We start from the raw sequence: 18014 nt of genomic DNA on the forward strand, positions 1-18014 counted from the left end.
ATACAACATCAGGGGTGGTCATCCTGAATGTACTGAATGAAATCAAACAATTACTGTAATGCTGAAACCTTAGGCTGACATTTTTTTCTGAGATTCTGTACTGCAGTCGTTTGGTAAAGAGTTCATGTGTTGTGTTACATAGACAAAATGTTGGCAGTGGCTCAGTGGGTCACTCCCTTGTCTCTGTGTCTAGGTGCAGGTTCAGATCCCACCTCAGAGAATGAAGCATCAGATCTAGTGTGACACTCAGTTTCATTGCTGGGGGAATGTTGCTGAGTGAGGAATGTCATTTTTCAGATAAGCCCCTCTACTTGTTGAAGTGGATGTCAGTAGCTGTTACAATTTCAGATGGGAGATGAAGATTCTGCCTCATGTTCCTTCAATGATTAATGCCGAAAAAAAAAAAGCAGATTATTTGATTGTTAATCTGTGCTTGTTCCTGCAAAGTTTCCAAGGTCAGAGCAGTGGTTGCCTTTCTGAAGTTTCTCATGGGGATGTTTGAGATGGTAGAAGGTTCTACAGAAGCATAAGCCTATCCTGTCTAACTGTAGCATTGTGTTTCTCTAGCCTGGAAGTAAGATGGTTTCCTCTGCAAAAGCCGCTGTGCCTACGGTCACAGATCAGGCTGCTGCCATGCAGCTTGGGCAATGTGCCAAAAACCTCGCCACCAGTCTGGCTGAGCTGAGAACATCTGTTCAAAAGGTAAGTAGTAAGCGGGAAGTCCCATTGTAATTTATTTAACAGTGAGTGAAAGTGCCTTTATTGAAAATATAATGTGTAAATGGTGTTTGATTCTTTGGATACAGGCTCAGGAGGCCTGCGGGCCCATGGAGATCGACTCCGCGCTGCAGTCAGTACAGACGTTGAGGAATGAACTCCAGGATGCCAAGATGGCCGCAGTGGATGGACAACTGAAACCGCTGCCTGGGGAAACGGTGAGTTAGACCAGCTTCTGCGGCCATTCTGGTTCTTTCTAACAGAGGTAAATCGTGTGACATCACATCGTCCTTCAGCGACAGTGAGGTGTCCTCCACAGAGCCAGGCTTGACCTGGTGATATTGGACCAGTAGTTTGTATCTGAAAGGAAGTGGGTGGTTTAATGTCATCACCCAAACTGTTGAGCCTTGAAATGCTTGGGTTCTGGAGTAGATGGGTGACTTAAAGATTGGTAGGGTACAGGACTGTCTCAGGTTACAGTGGGATTAGCACAGTTGCAGGTATGGGCAGAGAAATGGCAGATGGAGTTCAATTCAAGCAAGTGTCAGGTATTGCACTCTGGGAGGTCGGCTGTAACAGGGAAGTATACAGGTAATGGCAGGACTCTTAGCAGCATTGATGTGAAGAGGGAACTTTGGGTCCATGTCTAAAGCTTCCTCAAGGTGGCCATTTAAGTAGACAGGGTGAAAACGGGGACACACAAAATGCAGGAGGAACTCAGTAGACCAGGCAGCATCTATGGAAGTGAATAAACAGTCGATGTTTCAAGCCAAGACCCTTCTTCAGGACCGGAAAGTGGGGGGGGGGGGGAACGACACCACAATAAAAAGGTGGGGGGGGTGGTGAAGGAGAATGAGCTAGAAGTTGATAGGTGAAGCCAAGGAGATGAGAAAGGTAAAGGGCTAGAGAAGAGGAAATCTGATGGGGGAGGACCATGGGAGAAAGAGAAGATGCTGGGGCACCAGGAAGAGGTGACGGCAAGTGAGGAGAAGAGGTCAGAGGCCTGAGTGGGGAATAGAAAAAGAGGGAAGGGGGAAGAAAGAAAATTACTGGAAGGAGAAATTGATGTTCATGCCATCACGTTGGAGGCTACCTAGATGGAATATGATGTTTGTTCCTCCACCCTGAGAGTGGCCTGATCATGGCAAAAGAGGAAACCATAGACCAACATGTCACAATTGGAATGGAAATAGGAATTAAAATGGTTGGCCATTTCTGCTTTTGGTGCTGGACTTTGTGGTTCTCTCAAGTTACGTTGGGCTTCACCAGTGTAGAGGAGACCACATCAAGAGCACTGGATACAATAGACAACCCCAACAGATTTGCAGGTGAAGTGTTGCCTCACCTGGAAGGACTGTTTGGGGCCCTCAGTAAAGGTAAGGCAGGAGGTGAATGTGCAGGTATGGCATTTCTGTTGCTTGCAGGCATATGTACCAGGAGGGAGATTAGTGAGAGGGATGAACGGATAAGGGAATCACAAGGAGCGATTACTGCAGAAAGTGGACAGTGGGGCTTGGGGCTGAGGGAGGTAATGATGTGTTTTTTGGTAGGATCCCGTTGATGATGGCAGGAGTTGCAGAGAATGATGTGTTAGATGTGGAGGCTCATGGGTTAGCAGATGAAGACAAGAGGAACTCTACCCCTGTTAAGGTGTGGGAAGATGGGGTGAGTGTGGATGTGTGGGAAATGGAGGAGATGCTGGTGAGGGCAGCATCAATGGTGAAGGAAGTGGAAACCCTATTCTTTGAAGAAGGAGGACATAGTTTCTTTATTCTTTTAGACTCATTGTGGAAAAAAGGAGGCCATAGACTGAAAGAAGGCATTTGGTATGATTGCCTTCATTGGTCAGGGTATTGATTAAAAGTCAGTAAGTTATGTTGCAGCTATATAAAACATTGATTAGGTCACAGAAATATTGTGTGCAGTTATTGTCACCCAATTACAGGAGGATTTAGAAGTTTTGGAAAGGGTACAGAAGAGGTTGCTGCTTAGATTAGAGAGTCTGAGCTATAAGGACAGCCTGAATAAATTGGGGCTGTTTATTCTGGCGTTCAGGGGCTGAATGGAGACCTAATGGAGGTTTATAAGATTATGAGAGGGATAGATAGAGTAGCGAGTCAGGATCTGTTTTCCAGGGTAGAAATGTCAAGAATTACAGGACTTGTATTAAAGTGAGAAGAAAGTTCAAAGGAAATGTGTGGGGTAAGTTCTTTCATGCAGAGATGGGTGGGTACTTGGAACAGGTTGCTGGGGGTGGAGGAGTTAACACTTGGAGCACTGTGTTCTGTTTTGGTTGCCTTGCTGTAGGGAAGATGTTATTGAACTGGAAAGAATGCAAAAAAAAAAAAATTTACAAGGATATTGGCAGAACTTGGGAGACTAAGTTGTCGTTGAAGGTTGGACAGGCTGGGACTTTTTTTTCATTAGCATGTAGGAGTCTGAGAGGTGATCTTAGCAAGTGTATAAAATCGTGAGTGGCATAAATTACATGAATACACTCAGTCTTTACCAGGGTTGGGGAATCGGTTATTAGAGGACATAGGTTTAGGTGAGAAGAGAAAAAATTAATAGGAGCTTGAGGGGCAACTTTTTTTTACAAAGGGGAGTGGTATGTATGTGGAATGAGCTGCCAGGGCAAGTAGTTGAATTAGATATAATAGCAACTTTTAAAAGACCATTGGAAAGCTATATGGATAGGAAAGTGTTTGAAGGTTATGAGCCAAATATTGGGATTGGTTGGATGGGACCATCTTGGTCAGTATGGACTAGTTTGGCTGAAGAGATGACTTCGTGCTGTATGACTGTGACTGAGGAGGAATGTAGATTTACCCAATAGGGGATTGGGAGGGGTGTCGTGGGGAGGCAGACAGATAAACAGAGGCAAGTGGAGTGATGTGGAGAGAGGAAGAGTGAAGATGGAGACAATTGGATGAAAAGCAGGAAAAAACAGGGCTACTGAGAAAGGAAGGTGATACTGTAAAAAAAAAAATTAGGAGAGAGGTGAAGGATTGATATAACCAGAACCAGTTGGTAGACTGGAGGATATGCTGGTGAAAGTGTGGGTTGGTGGATGGGTTCAGGAGGAGGGAGTGGTTGAATGATACGGAGTGGGGTGCTTTGGCAAAGGAGAGAAACGTAAGAGGATTGGAAGGGAGGGGAAAACATCAGAGGTGAAGGCTAACTAAAATTGGAGAATACAGTGTTCAGGTGATTGGGTTGCAGACTACTCAAGTGTTGTTCCCCGTGTTTGCAATGGGCCTCACTCTGGCCGAGCATGGATAGGTCAGTGTGGGAATGAGGAGAGTTGAAAGGGCATGCAACTCTGAGCTCGGAATGGCGATTGCAGACAGAACGTTAGGGGCTGTGCAAAGCAGTTGCTCAGTCTGAGTTTGATCTCATCGACATAAATGAAGCCACATCGGGAGGTGTAGTCTTAGTGACTGTGGAGCAATTAATTTACAGCTGGGGGGGATAGTTTGTTTCCTGACGTGAGACAGAGAGCTGAAAAGGGAGAGGAGTGTCAGAAGTGGTTCCCATGAATTTGAGAGCAGGGTGGAACTTAGTGGTGAAGGTTGATGATGAGTTTTGCATGAGTGTAGGAAGTAGCACCAAAGCTGTCGTCCATGTAATAGAGAAAATATTAGGGAGTGGGTGACAGGCAGTGTGGTGTTCACTTAGTATGGTGTAGCATCGATTAATATTCACTGGTGTGTAGTGGCCGTGTGTGTTGTTCATCTGTGGGCATGAGGTGGGTGGGCCACTGGTGTGTGTTTCCATCATGGTTGAAACTTGTGTTCAGCTGACGTCACATTGCCATGTCTCCGATCTGGGAGCATCTCCTGAAGGTAGATTGCAGGGGGCCATGCTAAGCACAATGATATGCGAGTCCTAGGGGAAGAGATCTGTGGGCTGGTCCTGTGTTTTATATGCAGTATACCAGGCTGGAGAGGAAGAGTCCACAGTCATAGAAAAGAGAGATGGGCCCTTCAGCTGATCTAGTCCATGCCAAACCATTTAAACTGCCTCGTCCCATCGACCTGCACCCGGACCATAGCCCTCCATACCCCTTCCATCCATGTACCTATCCAAACTTCTCTTAAACGGTGAAATTGAAATCACATCCACCACTAGCACTGGCGGCTCAATCCCCAGTTTCACCACACTCGAAGTGAAGTTTCCCCTCATGTTTCCCTTAAACATTTCACTTTTCACCCTTAACCCATGACTTCTAGTTCTAGTCTTACCCAACATAGTGGAAAAAGTCTACTTGTGTTTACCCCGTCTATACCCCTCATAATTTTGTACACCTCCATCAAATCTCCCCTCAATCTTCTACGTTCCAGGGAATGAAGTTCTAACCTGTTCAATCCCTCCTTATAATTCAGGTCCTCCTGTCCTGGCAACATCCTTGTAAATTTTCTCTCTACTCTTTCAATGTTAATTACATCCTTTATGTCGGTAGCTGACCAAAACTACACAGGATACTCTAAATTAGGTCTCACCGTCTTACACACCTTCAACATATCATCCCAACACCAGTACACAATACATTGACTTATGAAGGCCAGTGTGCCAAGAGCTTTCCTTACAACCCTATCTACCTGTGCTGCCACTTTCAATGAACCATGGACCTGTATTCCCAGATCCCTTTGCTCCACCACACTCCTCAGTGCCCGACTACTGACAGCGTGGTCCTGAGTGCAACAGCCATTCCATCTGCCGTTTTTCAGCCCATTTTTTGTGAGGTAATATTGTCATTCTTTAGTATTATGGACGATGTACTGGAGATCATGTTTTTCACAGCCTTTAAGTCAAGTATAAATTCATCGCCTGTATCACACTTTCGTTGATGAAATGTCTACATGGAAGTGCCTCTACACTGGCCAACCCAGCCCTATCTCTCCCCAACCACTGTGCTCAAGTCCATCGTCCCTTCAGTTGAATTTCCTCCAGGGCACACAGTTGTATGTTGATGTAATTTCTCCTGATGTCAGCTGACTTTGTGCCCAGTGAGCTGATTGATATGGCTTCCTATCTGGGCTTGTCTGATATCTGTGTAGCTCACGTTGGTCTGGTCAGGATGAGAGCTGTGTGGTTTGGTTGTATGTGAACTGCACAGCAGCTAATAAGAGCATTGGGCATTGAGGTGAGAACCCTGAAACCACGACATGGACCACTCACTCACCGGTCTGTGTCCATACCCGTCACTGGTGAGAGTCTGTGGTTCCGACATTGGTCTCATCTCTCACCTCAGGATTCATGCTATCCTAATCCTGCGGGAATGTTGAAGATGACGGGGATAGCCAATTATTCTGCACCTTTCTTCTAGTCAAGGTATCCCTACTGTCCTGTGTATTTTGGAATCTGTAACTTTGCAGTGGACTTGAAGGAATGGCAGACTATTTTCAAGTCAGGATCGTAACTTGGAGGAGAACCTCTGTGCAGTGGCAATTGACTGCTTCTGCCCGCTGTTCAAGTTGGTAGAGTTTGTAGGGATAGGGAGATGTTGCTGAGTTTATTGAATATTGAGGTTAGTACACCCAGTACCACAGCTCATTGCTGGTGAAGAGTGTGTGTTTGGCCAAAGGTTACACACTCTTGAAAGCTGTTACCAGTGTGAGACCAGCAGGTCTAAGGGACAAAGGGAATGTTGAACGACTAAGTTCATGATCACACGATCTAATTAAGTGGTTGGGCTTTTGCTCCCTATTTCTTCTGTTCCCCTGTCCTTAAAATTAGAATAAGTTGGAGTGAAGTAGACTGCAATTTTGTGGCAGTGTCCAACTTCAGTGTAATTGAATTTGCAGACAACTGCGTAGGTAACAACCTGGGTAGATCTACTGAGGATGCATGATCTGCCAATACACCACTTTTTGTGAGTGGGAAACATAACGAAGTCATGGTGTCAAGCAGAGCCAATAATTTGAAGGTTACAAATACTGGAGCAATGGATATGTTGTACATGACTCGTCAGTGATAGAACTGTGCAGTGATGGAACCCTTTTAACATTTCAGTTGGAAAAATGCGCTCAGGATTTGGGAAGTATGTCCAAGGCCGTGGGCTCGTCGATGGCCCAGCTTCTTACCTGTGCAGCACAAGGCAATGAACATTATACAGGTATGTGAATAGCAGATTTGTTTGTCACACAAATATCGAGGTGTTCAGTGAAGTGCGTCATTTTGCGTTAACAGCCAACATAAGCTCAGGATGTGCTGGGGGGTGGGAGGCAGCCTGTAGGTGTTAACACACATTCCAACATCAGCGTAGCGTGGCCACTGTATTCAGCAGAACAACATGCAACCAACATACAACAAAACAAAAATAAACAAACAGAACAACAGGAAAACAAGCCCCTTTCCCAGCCTCCCACCCACTCTGGCAATCAGGCCTCCAATCCTAGGACAAGTCACCTTCATGCCTCTGAACTCTAGTCCTTGGGCCAGATTATCAGAACAATGGACTATATCAGAGGCTACAGGCCCTCACACAAATACAACATGTTTCCACAGCACTGCTAATGTATCAGTTCTGGATATTATAATACCTTATCTTGCAATAATGACAGAGCTGTCTATTTCTCAATATTACACTGGACCCCCACCCCCTACAGAATCATAGAAACGTACAGCATGGGACCCTGCCAGGTGGTCAAACATGTACATGGTGACCAGCACAGCACCTTCTCCCATATCCCAACACCCTTAACATGCCTGTCTACTCCATCCCTATGTCGTCCATTTGCTTCCTTTTTCATATTATCCAAACCACAAAATCCCTTGATATCCCCTTGGATTTTACCTTTACAGGATCTTGTTGGCTCTAAACTCTTTCAATGTTTCCAACTGTGCAGGTGTAGATTTAACTGCAATCTCCCTTTGTTAGGTCCCATCCAACGTAGACCAGTACAGTACACACTGTGACCCTTCAGCTCATGATGTTGTGTTGACCCTATACAAAACTAGTCCACAATCAACCTGACCCTCAATTCCAGTACCACGGTAGTGTAGCAGTTAGCGTGACACTATTACAGCTCTAGGCATCAGAGTTCAATTCCAGTGCTGTCTGTGAGGAGTTTGTATGTTCCCTCTCTCTCTCTGTGAGGAGTTTGTACGTTCTCTCTGTCTGTGAGGAGTTTGTACGTTCTCTCTGTCTGTGAGGAGTTTGTTTGTTCCCTCTGTGAGGAGTTTGTTTGTTCCCTCTGTAAGGAGTTTGTATGTTCTCTCTGTGAGGAGTTTGTTTGTTCCCTCTGTAAGGAGTTTGTATGTTCTCTGTGAGGAGTTTGGTTGTTCTCTCTGTGAGGAGTTTGTTTGTTCTCTCTGTCTGTGAGGAGTATGTTCTCTCTGTGACCATGTGGGTTTCCTCCTGGTGCTCCAGTTTCCTTCCATGTCCCAAAGATGTACTGGTTAGTAGATTAATTGGTCATTGTAAATTGTCCTGATGATGAGAGTAGCGTTAAATAGATGGTTTGCTGGGCAGTGCGGCTTGGTGGGCTGGAAGAGCCTGTTCCACACTCTATCTCCAAGTAAATAAATAAAATACACAGCCCATAAGCCTCTGACTTTCTTACAGCCATGTATCCAAGAGTCCCTTAAATGTCCCTGTTGTATCAGCTTCTACCACCAGCCCCAGAAGAGTGTTCCAGGCACATTCACCACTCCTTGTGTTTTTAAAAACAAAAAGCTACCTCTGACATCTCCCTTAAACTTTCCTCCGCCCACCTGAAACAGATGTCCCCTGGTCTTGGCCATTGCATCTTCAGGGAATAGTCGATGGCTGTCTACTCTGCCTATGGCTCTCATAATCTTGTACACCTCTATCAAGTTGCCTCTCAGCCCCGTTTGCTCCGAAGAGAAAAGCCCGAGCGAGCTAATTTAAATGAATTGGTCTTCCCCCAACTTAAGACCTTTATTCTTGGTTTCTCCCTATACTTTCTCTATAACCACTTCAAAATATATTAAATTGTAGCCACTATCTTCCAACTGCTCCATCACTGGCACTCCCTGCATCTAATCAGCCCAGTTTCCCAAGACAAGGTCCATAAGGGAGCTATGTTAGTGTAGCAGTTATCACGATGCATTTAGCGCTCGGGGCACTGGAGTTCAGTGCGTGGAATGTGCGTGTTTTCTCTGGTCTCCTCCCACAGTCCAAAGACGTACAGAGTAGGTTAACTGATCATTGTAAATTGCCCCATGATTAGGTTAGGGTCGTGAAGGGCCTACTTAGTGCTCTACTGCTAAAGGAATAAATAATCCTGCTGCCCTTTTTGATCCATTTATCTGTTGTGTCAAAACGTTCTTCTGGACACTTCCAAGGTTACTTAGTACTGAGGGCTGGCTGAGCACCCCATCAGACTCCGATACTGTGAGATAAGTGTGCCCTTCCTGTGTATGGACAGGTGTGGTCACTCAGGGAAACACTCGTGCACCACAGCAGGAATTCTCCTGTTGAACTTTCAGAAGCCGATCCTCAGCAATGAAGAGGCCGGCATTGATGAAGGAGCCTTTTCAGTAACTAATATTCCTAGACTTTGACATTGTATTATTCTGCTCTTCCTGGTAGACAGGTCATCAGGGTCAGTGAGTCTCCGGGCCAGACGTCTTGAACCTCTGGTGCCATTGGGTAGGCAAGGAGAGTTCCCAAGGGTGGACAGGAGGCTGTGAGCAGGGTGTTGGAGGGGGCAATGTGTATGGAGCATTAACTGCTGAAGTGAGGTGACTGATCGAAGGCTGTTCTTTTCCCAGGCATCGCTGCACGAGAGACGGCTCAGGCCCTCAAGGCGCTGGCCTCAGCTGCCCGCGGGGTCGCAGCGTCCACTGACAGCCCGCCCGCACAGAACTCCATGCTGGACGCGGCACGTGACGTCATGGACGGATCTGCCCTCCTGATCCAGGAGGCCAAGCAGACGCTGGCCTCACCGGGAGACGCTGAGAGTCAGCAACGGCTGGCACAGGTAGGCACAGCAGCAACGCGTGTGGGCACACTTCACCAGAGGCCCAGGCTGAGCTCAACCCAACATTACCCACTCTAACCCCACCACTGACCCCACTCCTGTGTGACTACTCCCCCGTGATCCAACCCTGTGATCAATCCCCCCGTGATCCAACCCTGTGTGACTCCCCCGTGATCCAACCCTGTGTGACCCCCCAGTGATCCAACCCTGTGTGACCCCCCACTGATCCAACCCTGTGTGACTACTCCCCCGTGATCCAACCCTGTGTGACCCCCCAGTGATCCAACCCTGTGTGACCCCCCACTGATCCAACCCTGTGTGATCCCCCACTGATCCAACCCTGTGTGACCCCCCACTGATCCAACCCTGAGTGACCCCTCACTGATCCAACCCTGTGTGACCCCCCACTGATCCAACCCTGTGTGACCCCCCAGTGATCCAACCCTGTGTGACCCCCCCCACTGATCCAACCCTGTGTGACCCCCCACTGATCCAACCCTGTGACCCCCCCCACTGATCCAACCCTGTGTGACCCCCCACTGATCCAACCCTGTGTGACCCCCCACTGATCCAACCCTGAGTGACCCCTCACTGATCCAACCCTGTGTGACCCCCCCCAGTGATCCAACCCTGTGTGACCCCCCCCAGTGATCCAACCCTGTGTGACTACTCGCCCGTGATCCAAACCTGTGTGACCCCCCCCAGTGATCCAACCCTGTGTGACTACTCCCCCGTGATCCAAACCTGTGTGACCCCCCACTGATCCAACCCTGTGTAACTCCCCCACTGATCCAACCCTGTGTGACCCCCCACTGATCCAACCCTGTGATCACCCCCCCCACTGATCCAACCCTGTGATCACCCCCCCAACTGATCCAACCCTGTGACCCCCCACTGATCCAACCCTGTGTGACCCCCCCACTGATCCCAATCCTGTGTGACTACTCCCCCGTGATCCAACCCTGTGTGACCCCCCCACTGATCCAACCCTGTGTGACCCCCCCACTGATCCAAACCTGTGTGACTCCCCCACTGATCCAAACCTGTGTGACCCCCCCCAGTGATCCAAACCTGTGTGACCCCCCCAGTGATCCAACCCTGTGTGACCCCCCACTGATCCAACCCTGTGATCACCCCCCCAACTGATCCAACCCTGTGACCCCCAACTGATCCAACCCTGTGTGATCATCCCCCCACGGATCCAACCCTGTGTGACCCCCCCACTGATCCAACCCTGTGTGACCCCCCCACTGATCCAACCCTGTGTGATCATCCCCCCCACTGATCCAACCCTGTGTGACCCCCCCCCACGGATCCAACCCTGTGTGAACCCCCCACTGATCCAACCCTGTGTGACCCCCCCACTGATCCAACCCTGTGTGATCATCCCCCCACGGATCCAACCCTGTGTGAACCCCCCCCCCCAGTGATCCAAACCTGTGTGACCCCCCCCCACTGATCCAACCCTGTGTGATCATCCCCCCACGGATCCAACCCTGTATGACCCCCCCCCCACTGATCCAACCCTGTGTGACCCCCCCCAGTGATCCAACCCTGTGTGACCCCCCCCAGTGATCCAACCCTGTGTAACCCCCCCAGTGATCCAACCCTGTGTGACCCCCCCAGTGATCCAACCCTGTGTGACGCCCCCCAGTGATCCAACCCTGTGTGATAACCCCCCAGTGATCCAACCCTGTGTGATCACCCCCCCAGTGATCCAACCCTGTGTGACGCCCCCCCCAGTGATCCAACCCTGTGTGATCACCCCCCCACTGATCCAACCCTGTGTGATCACCCCCCCACTGATCCAACCCTGTGATCAATCCCCCCACTGATCCAACCCTGTGTGACCCCCCCCTCACTGATCCAACCCTGTGACCCCCCCCCACTGATCCAACCTTGTGTGACCCCCCCACTCACTCATCCAACCCTATGGCCCCCGCCACTGATCCAACCCTATGGCACCCCCCAGCGATCCAACCCTGTGACCCCCCCCCACTGATCCAACCCTATGGCCCCCCCCCACCGATCCAACCCTGTGACCCCCCCACTGATCCAACCCTATGTCACTCCCCACTGATCCAACCCTGTGACCCCCCCACCGATCCAACCCTGTGTGACCCCCCAGTGATCCAACCCTGTGTGATCACCCCCCCACTGATCCAACCCTGTGTGATCAACCCCCCCACTGATCCAACCCTGTGTGATCAACGCCCCCCACTGATCCAACCCTGTGTGATCAACCCCCCCACTGATCCAACCCTGTGTGACTCCCCACTCACTGATCCAACCCTGTGACCCCCCCACTGATCCAACCTTGTGTGACCCCCCCCACTCACTGATCCAACCCTATGGCCCCCCCCACTGATCCAACCCTATGGCCCTCCCCACCGATCCAACCCTGTGACCCCCCCACTGATCCAACCCTATGTCACTCCCCACTGATCCAACCCTGTGACCCCCCACCGATCCAACCCTGTGTGACCCCCCCACTGATCCAACCCTGTGTGACCCCCCCCACTGATCCAACCCTGTGTGACCCCCCCACTGATCAAACCCTGTGTGACCCCCCCGATCCAATCCTGTGCCCCCCCGATCCAATCCTGTGCCCCCCCACTGATCCAATCCTGTGACCCCCCTCACTGATCCAATCCTGTGACCCCCCCACTGATCCAATCCTGTGTGACCTCCCCACTGATCCAATCCTGTGTGACCTCCCCACTGATCCAATCCTGTGTGATCCCCCCTCACTGATCCAATCCTGTGACCCCCCACTGATCCAATCCTGTGACCCCCCACTGATCCAATCCTGTGACCCCCCACTGATCCAATCCTGTGACCCCACCACTGATCCAACCCTGTGTGACCCCCCCACTGATCCAACCCTGTGACCCCCCCCACTGATCCAACCCTGTGACCGCCCACTGATCCAACTCTGTGCGACCCCCCCCATTGATCCAACCTTGTGTGACCCCCCCACTGATCCAATCCTGTGACCCCCACTGAGCCAATCCTGTGACCCCCCCACTGATCCAACACTGTGTGACCCCCCCCACTGATCCAACACTGTGTGACCCTCCCACTGATCCAACCCTGTGTGATCCCCCACTGATCCAACCTTGTGTGACCCCCCCACTGATCCAACCCTGTGTGATCACCCCCCCACTGATCCAACCCTGTGATCAATCCCCCCACTGATCCAACCCTGTGTGACCCCCCCTCACTGATCCAACCCTGTGACCCCCCCCCACTGATCCAACCTTGTGTGACCCCCCCACTCACTCATCCAACCCTATGGCCCCCGCCACTGATCCAACCCTATGGCACCCCCCAGCGATCCAACCCTGTGACCCCCCCCCACTGATCCAACCCTATGGCCCCCCCCCACCGATCCAACCCTGTGACCCCCCCACTGATCCAACCCTATGTCACTCCCCACTGATCCAACCCTGTGACCCCCCCACCGATCCAACCCTGTGTGACCCCCCAGTGATCCAACCCTGTGTGATCACCCCCCCACTGATCCAACCCTGTGTGATCAACCCCCCCACTGATCCAACCCTGTGTGATCAACGCCCCCCACTGATCCAACCCTGTGTGATCAACCCCCCCACTGATCCAACCCTGTGTGACTCCCCACTCACTGATCCAACCCTGTGACCCCCCCACTGATCCAACCTTGTGTGACCCCCCCCACTCACTGATCCAACCCTATGGCCCCCCCCACTGATCCAACCCTATGGCCCTCCCCACCGATCCAACCCTGTGACCCCCCCACTGATCCAACCCTATGTCACTCCCCACTGATCCAACCCTGTGACCCCCCACCGATCCAACCCTGTGTGACCCCCCCACTGATCCAACCCTGTGTGACCCCCCCCACTGATCCAACCCTGTGTGACCCCCCCACTGATCAAACCCTGTGTGACCCCCCCGATCCAATCCTGTGCCCCCCCGATCCAATCCTGTGCCCCCCCACTGATCCAATCCTGTGACCCCCCTCACTGATCCAATCCTGTGACCCCCCCACTGATCCAATCCTGTGTGACCTCCCCACTGATCCAATCCTGTGTGACCTCCCCACTGATCCAATCCTGTGTGATCCCCCCTCACTGATCCAATCCTGTGACCCCCCACTGATCCAATCCTGTGACCCCCCACTGATCCAATCCTGTGACCCCACCACTGATCCAACCCTGTGTGACCCCCCCACTGATCCAACCCTGTGACCCCCCCCACTGATCCAACCCTGTGACCGCCCACTGATCCAACTCTGTGCGACCCCCCCCATTGATCCAACCTTGTGTGACCCCCCCACTGATCCAATCCTGTGACCCCCACTGAGCCAATCCTGTGACCCCCCCACTGATCCAACACTGTGTGACCCCCCCCACTGATCCAACACTGTGTGACCCTCCCACTGATCCAACCCTGTGTGATCCCCCACTGATCCAACCTTGTGTGACCCCCCCACTGATCCAACCCTGTGTGACCCCCACCACTGATCCAACCCTATGTGACCCTCCCTCACTGATCCAATCCTGTGTGACCCCCCCACTGATCCAATCCTGTGTGACCCCCCCACTCACTGATCCAACCCTGTGACCCCCCCACTGATCCAACCCTGTGACCCCCCCACTGATCCAATCCAGTGACCTCCCCACTGATCCCCCCTCACTGATCCAATCCTGTGACTGCCCACTGATCCAACCCTGTGTGACCCCCCACTGGTCCAACCCTGTGACCCCCCCCACCGATCCAACCTTGTGTGACCCCTCCACTGATCCATCCTATGACTCCCCACTGATCCAATCCTGTGACCGCCCACTGATCCGACCCTGTGTGACCCCCCACTGATCCAACCCTGTGTGACCCCCCCACTGATCCAACCCTGTGTGACCCCCCTTACTGATGCAACCCTGTGACCCCCCCCACTGATCCAACCCTGTGACCCCCCACTGATCCAACCCTGTGTGACCCCCCACTGATCCAACCCTGTGTGACCCCCCCACTGATCCAACCCTGTGTGACCCCCCTTACTGATGCAACCCTGTGACCCCCCCCACTGATCCAACCCTGTGACCCCCCACTGATCCAACCCTGTGACCCCCCACTGATCCAACCCTGTATGACCCCCCCATTGATCCAACCTTGTGTGACCCCACTGATCCAATCCTGTGACCCCCACCACTGATCCAACCCTGTGTAACTCCCCCACTGATCCAACCCTGTGACCCCCCCACTGATCCAACCCTGTGTAACTCCCCCACTGATCCAACCCTGTGACCCCCCCACTGATCCAACCCTGTGACCCCCCCACTGATCCAACCCTGTGTGACCCCCCCACTGATCAAACCTTACGTGACCCCCCCACTGATCCAACCCTGTGTGACCCCCCGCACTCATCCAACCCTGTGACCTCCCCGCACTGATCCAACCCTGTGACCCCCCCCACTGATCCAACACTGTGACCCCCCCACTGATCCAACACTGTGTGACCCCCCCACTAATCCAACCCTGTGTGACCCCCCCTCTGATCCAACCCTGTGCAACCCCCCCCACTGATCCAACCCTGTGCGACTCCCCCACTGATCCAACCCTGTGCGACCCCCCCACTGATCCAACCTTGTGTGACCCCCCCACTGATCCAACCTTGTGCGACCCCCCCACTGATCCAATCCTGTGACCCCCCCCACTGATCCAACACTGTGTGACCCCCCCACGGATCCAATCCTGTGACACCCCCGATCCAACCCTGTGACCCCCCCGATCCAACCCTGTGTGACCCCCCCACTCACTGATCCAACCCTGTGTGACCCCTCCCCACTGATCCAATCCTGTGACACCCCACTCACTGATCCAACCCTGTGTGACCCCCCCCACTGATCCAACCCTGTGACCCCCCCCACTGATCCAACCCTGTGACCCCCCCACTGATCCAACCCTGTGTGACCCCCCCACTGATCCAACCCTGTGACCCCCCCACTCACTGATCCAACCCTGTGTGACTCCCCCACACTGATCCAACCTTGTGCGACCCCCCCCACTGAGACAATCCTGTGACCCCCCCACTGATCCAACACTGTGTGAACCCCCCCACGGATCCAGTCCTGTGACCCCCCCCGATCCAGCCCTGTGTGACCCAGCCCACTCACTGATCCAACCCTGTGTGACCCCCCCACTCACTGATCCAACCCTGTGACCCCCCCACTGATCCAATCCTGTGACCCCCCCACTGATCCAACCCTATGTGACCCCCTCACTGATCCGACCTTGTGTGACATCCCCACTGATCCAATCCTGTGACCCCCCCCACTGATCCAACTCTGTGTGACCCCTCCCGCTGATCCAACCCTGTGTGACCCCCCCGCTGATCCAACCCTGTGTGACCCCCCCGCTGATCCAACCCTGTATGACCCCCCCCACTCACTGATCCAACCCTGTGTGACTCCCCCACACTGATCCAACCTTGTGCGACCCCCCCCACTGAGACAATCCTGTGACCCCCCACTGATCCAACACTGTGTGAACCCCCCCACGGACCCAGTCCTGTGACCCCCCCCGATCCAGCCCTGTGTGAACCACCCCACTCACTGATCCAACCCTGTGTGACCCCCCCACTCACTGATCCAATCCTATGACCCCCCCACTGATCCAACCCTATGTGACCCCCTCACTGATCCGACCTTGTGTGACCCCCCCACTGATCCAATCCTGTGACCCCCCCCACTGATCCAACTCTGTGTGACCCCCCCCGCTGATCCAACCCTGTGTGACCCCCCCGCTGATCCAACCCTGTGTGACCCCCCCACTGATCAAACCCTGTGACCCCCCCGATCCAACCTGTGTGACCCTCCCACTGATCCAACCCTGTGTGACCCCCCCACTCACTGATCCAACCCTGTGTGACCCCCCCGCTGATCCAACCCTGTGTGACCCCCCCACTGATCAAACCCTTTGACCCCCCCGATCCAACCTGTGTGACCCTCCCACTGATCCAACCTGTGTGACCCTCCCACTGATCCAACCTTGTGTGACCCCCTACTGATCCATTGCTGTGACCCCCCCCACTGATCCAACCCTGTGTTACCCCCCCACTGATCCATCCCTGTGACCCCCCCACTGATCCATCCCTGTGACCCCCCCACTGATTCAACCCTGTGTGACCCCCCCACTGATCCAACCCTGTGTGACCCCCCCACTCACTGATCCAACCCTGTGACCCCCCCACTGATCCAACCCTGTGACCCCCCCACTGATCCAACCCTGTATGACCCCCCCCACCGATCCAACCTTGTGTGACCCCCCACTGATGCAACCCTGTGTGACCCCCCCATTGATCCAACCTTGTGTGACCCCACTGATCCAATCCTGTGACCCCCACCACTGATCCAACCCTGTGTGACCCCCCCACTGATCAAACCTTACGTGACCCCCCCCACTGATCCAACCCTGTGTGACCCCCCGCACTGATCCAACCCTGTGTAACTCCCCCACTGATCCAACCCTGTGACCCCCCCACTGATCCAACCCTGTGTGACCCCCTGCACTGATCCAACCCTGTGTGACCCCTCCCCACTGACCCAATCCTGTGACCCCCCCACTCACTGATCCAACCCTGTGTGACCCCCCCGCTGATCCAACCCTGTGACCCCCCCACTGATCCAACCCTGTGTGACCCACCCCACTCACTGATCCAACCCTGTGTGACCCCCCCACTCACTGATCCAACCCTGTGACCCCCCCACTGATCCAACCCTGTGACCCCCCCACTGATCCAACCCTGTGTGACCCCCCACTGATCAAACCCTGTGACCCCCCCGATCCAACCTGTGTGACCCTCCCACTGATCCAACCTTGTGTGACCCCCTACTGATCCAACGCTGTGCCCCCCCGATCCAACCCTGTGTTACCCCCCCACTGATCCATCCCTGTGATCCCCCCCTTATCCATCCCTGTGACCCCCCCACTGATCCAACCCTGTGTGAACCCCCCACTGATCCAACCTTGTGTGACCTCCCCCACTCACTGATCCAACCCTGTGTGACCTCCCCACTCACTGATCCAACCCTGTGACCCCCCGAGTGATCCAACCCTGTGACCCCCCCACCGATCCAACCCTGTGACCCCCCCACTGATCCAACCCTGTGTGACCCCCCCATTGATCCAACCTTGTGTGACCCCCCCACTGATCCAATCCTGTGAACCCCACTGAGCCAATCCTGTGACCCCCCCACTGATCCAACACTGTGTGACCCCCCCCACTGATCCAACACTGTGTGACCCTCCCACTGATCCAACCCTGTATGATCCCCCACTGATCCAACCTTGTGTGACCCCCCCACT

At 53.0% G+C, this 18014-nt stretch overlaps 1 protein-coding gene across 5 annotated transcripts in view; it reads left to right on the top strand.

Annotated features, from left to right (window-relative positions):
• tln2b (talin 2b) overlaps positions 1-18014 on the top strand; it is a 323891-nt gene that overhangs the window by 197660 nt on the left and 108217 nt on the right. For all 5 annotated transcript variants that reach the window (XM_063070979.1, XM_063070978.1, XM_063070977.1 and 2 more), the window contains 4 exons: positions 568-702; positions 807-935; positions 6733-6835; positions 9460-9668. In XM_063070979.1, the coding sequence (XP_062927049.1) occupies positions 568-702; positions 807-935; positions 6733-6835; positions 9460-9668 (576 nt within the window). The remainder of the gene's footprint in view (positions 1-567; positions 703-806; positions 936-6732; positions 6836-9459; positions 9669-18014) is intronic.

Source organism: Mobula hypostoma, chromosome 18 (genome assembly GCF_963921235.1).
Source record: "Mobula hypostoma chromosome 18, sMobHyp1.1, whole genome shotgun sequence".
NCBI lineage: Eukaryota > Metazoa > Chordata > Chondrichthyes > Myliobatiformes > Myliobatidae > Mobula > Mobula hypostoma.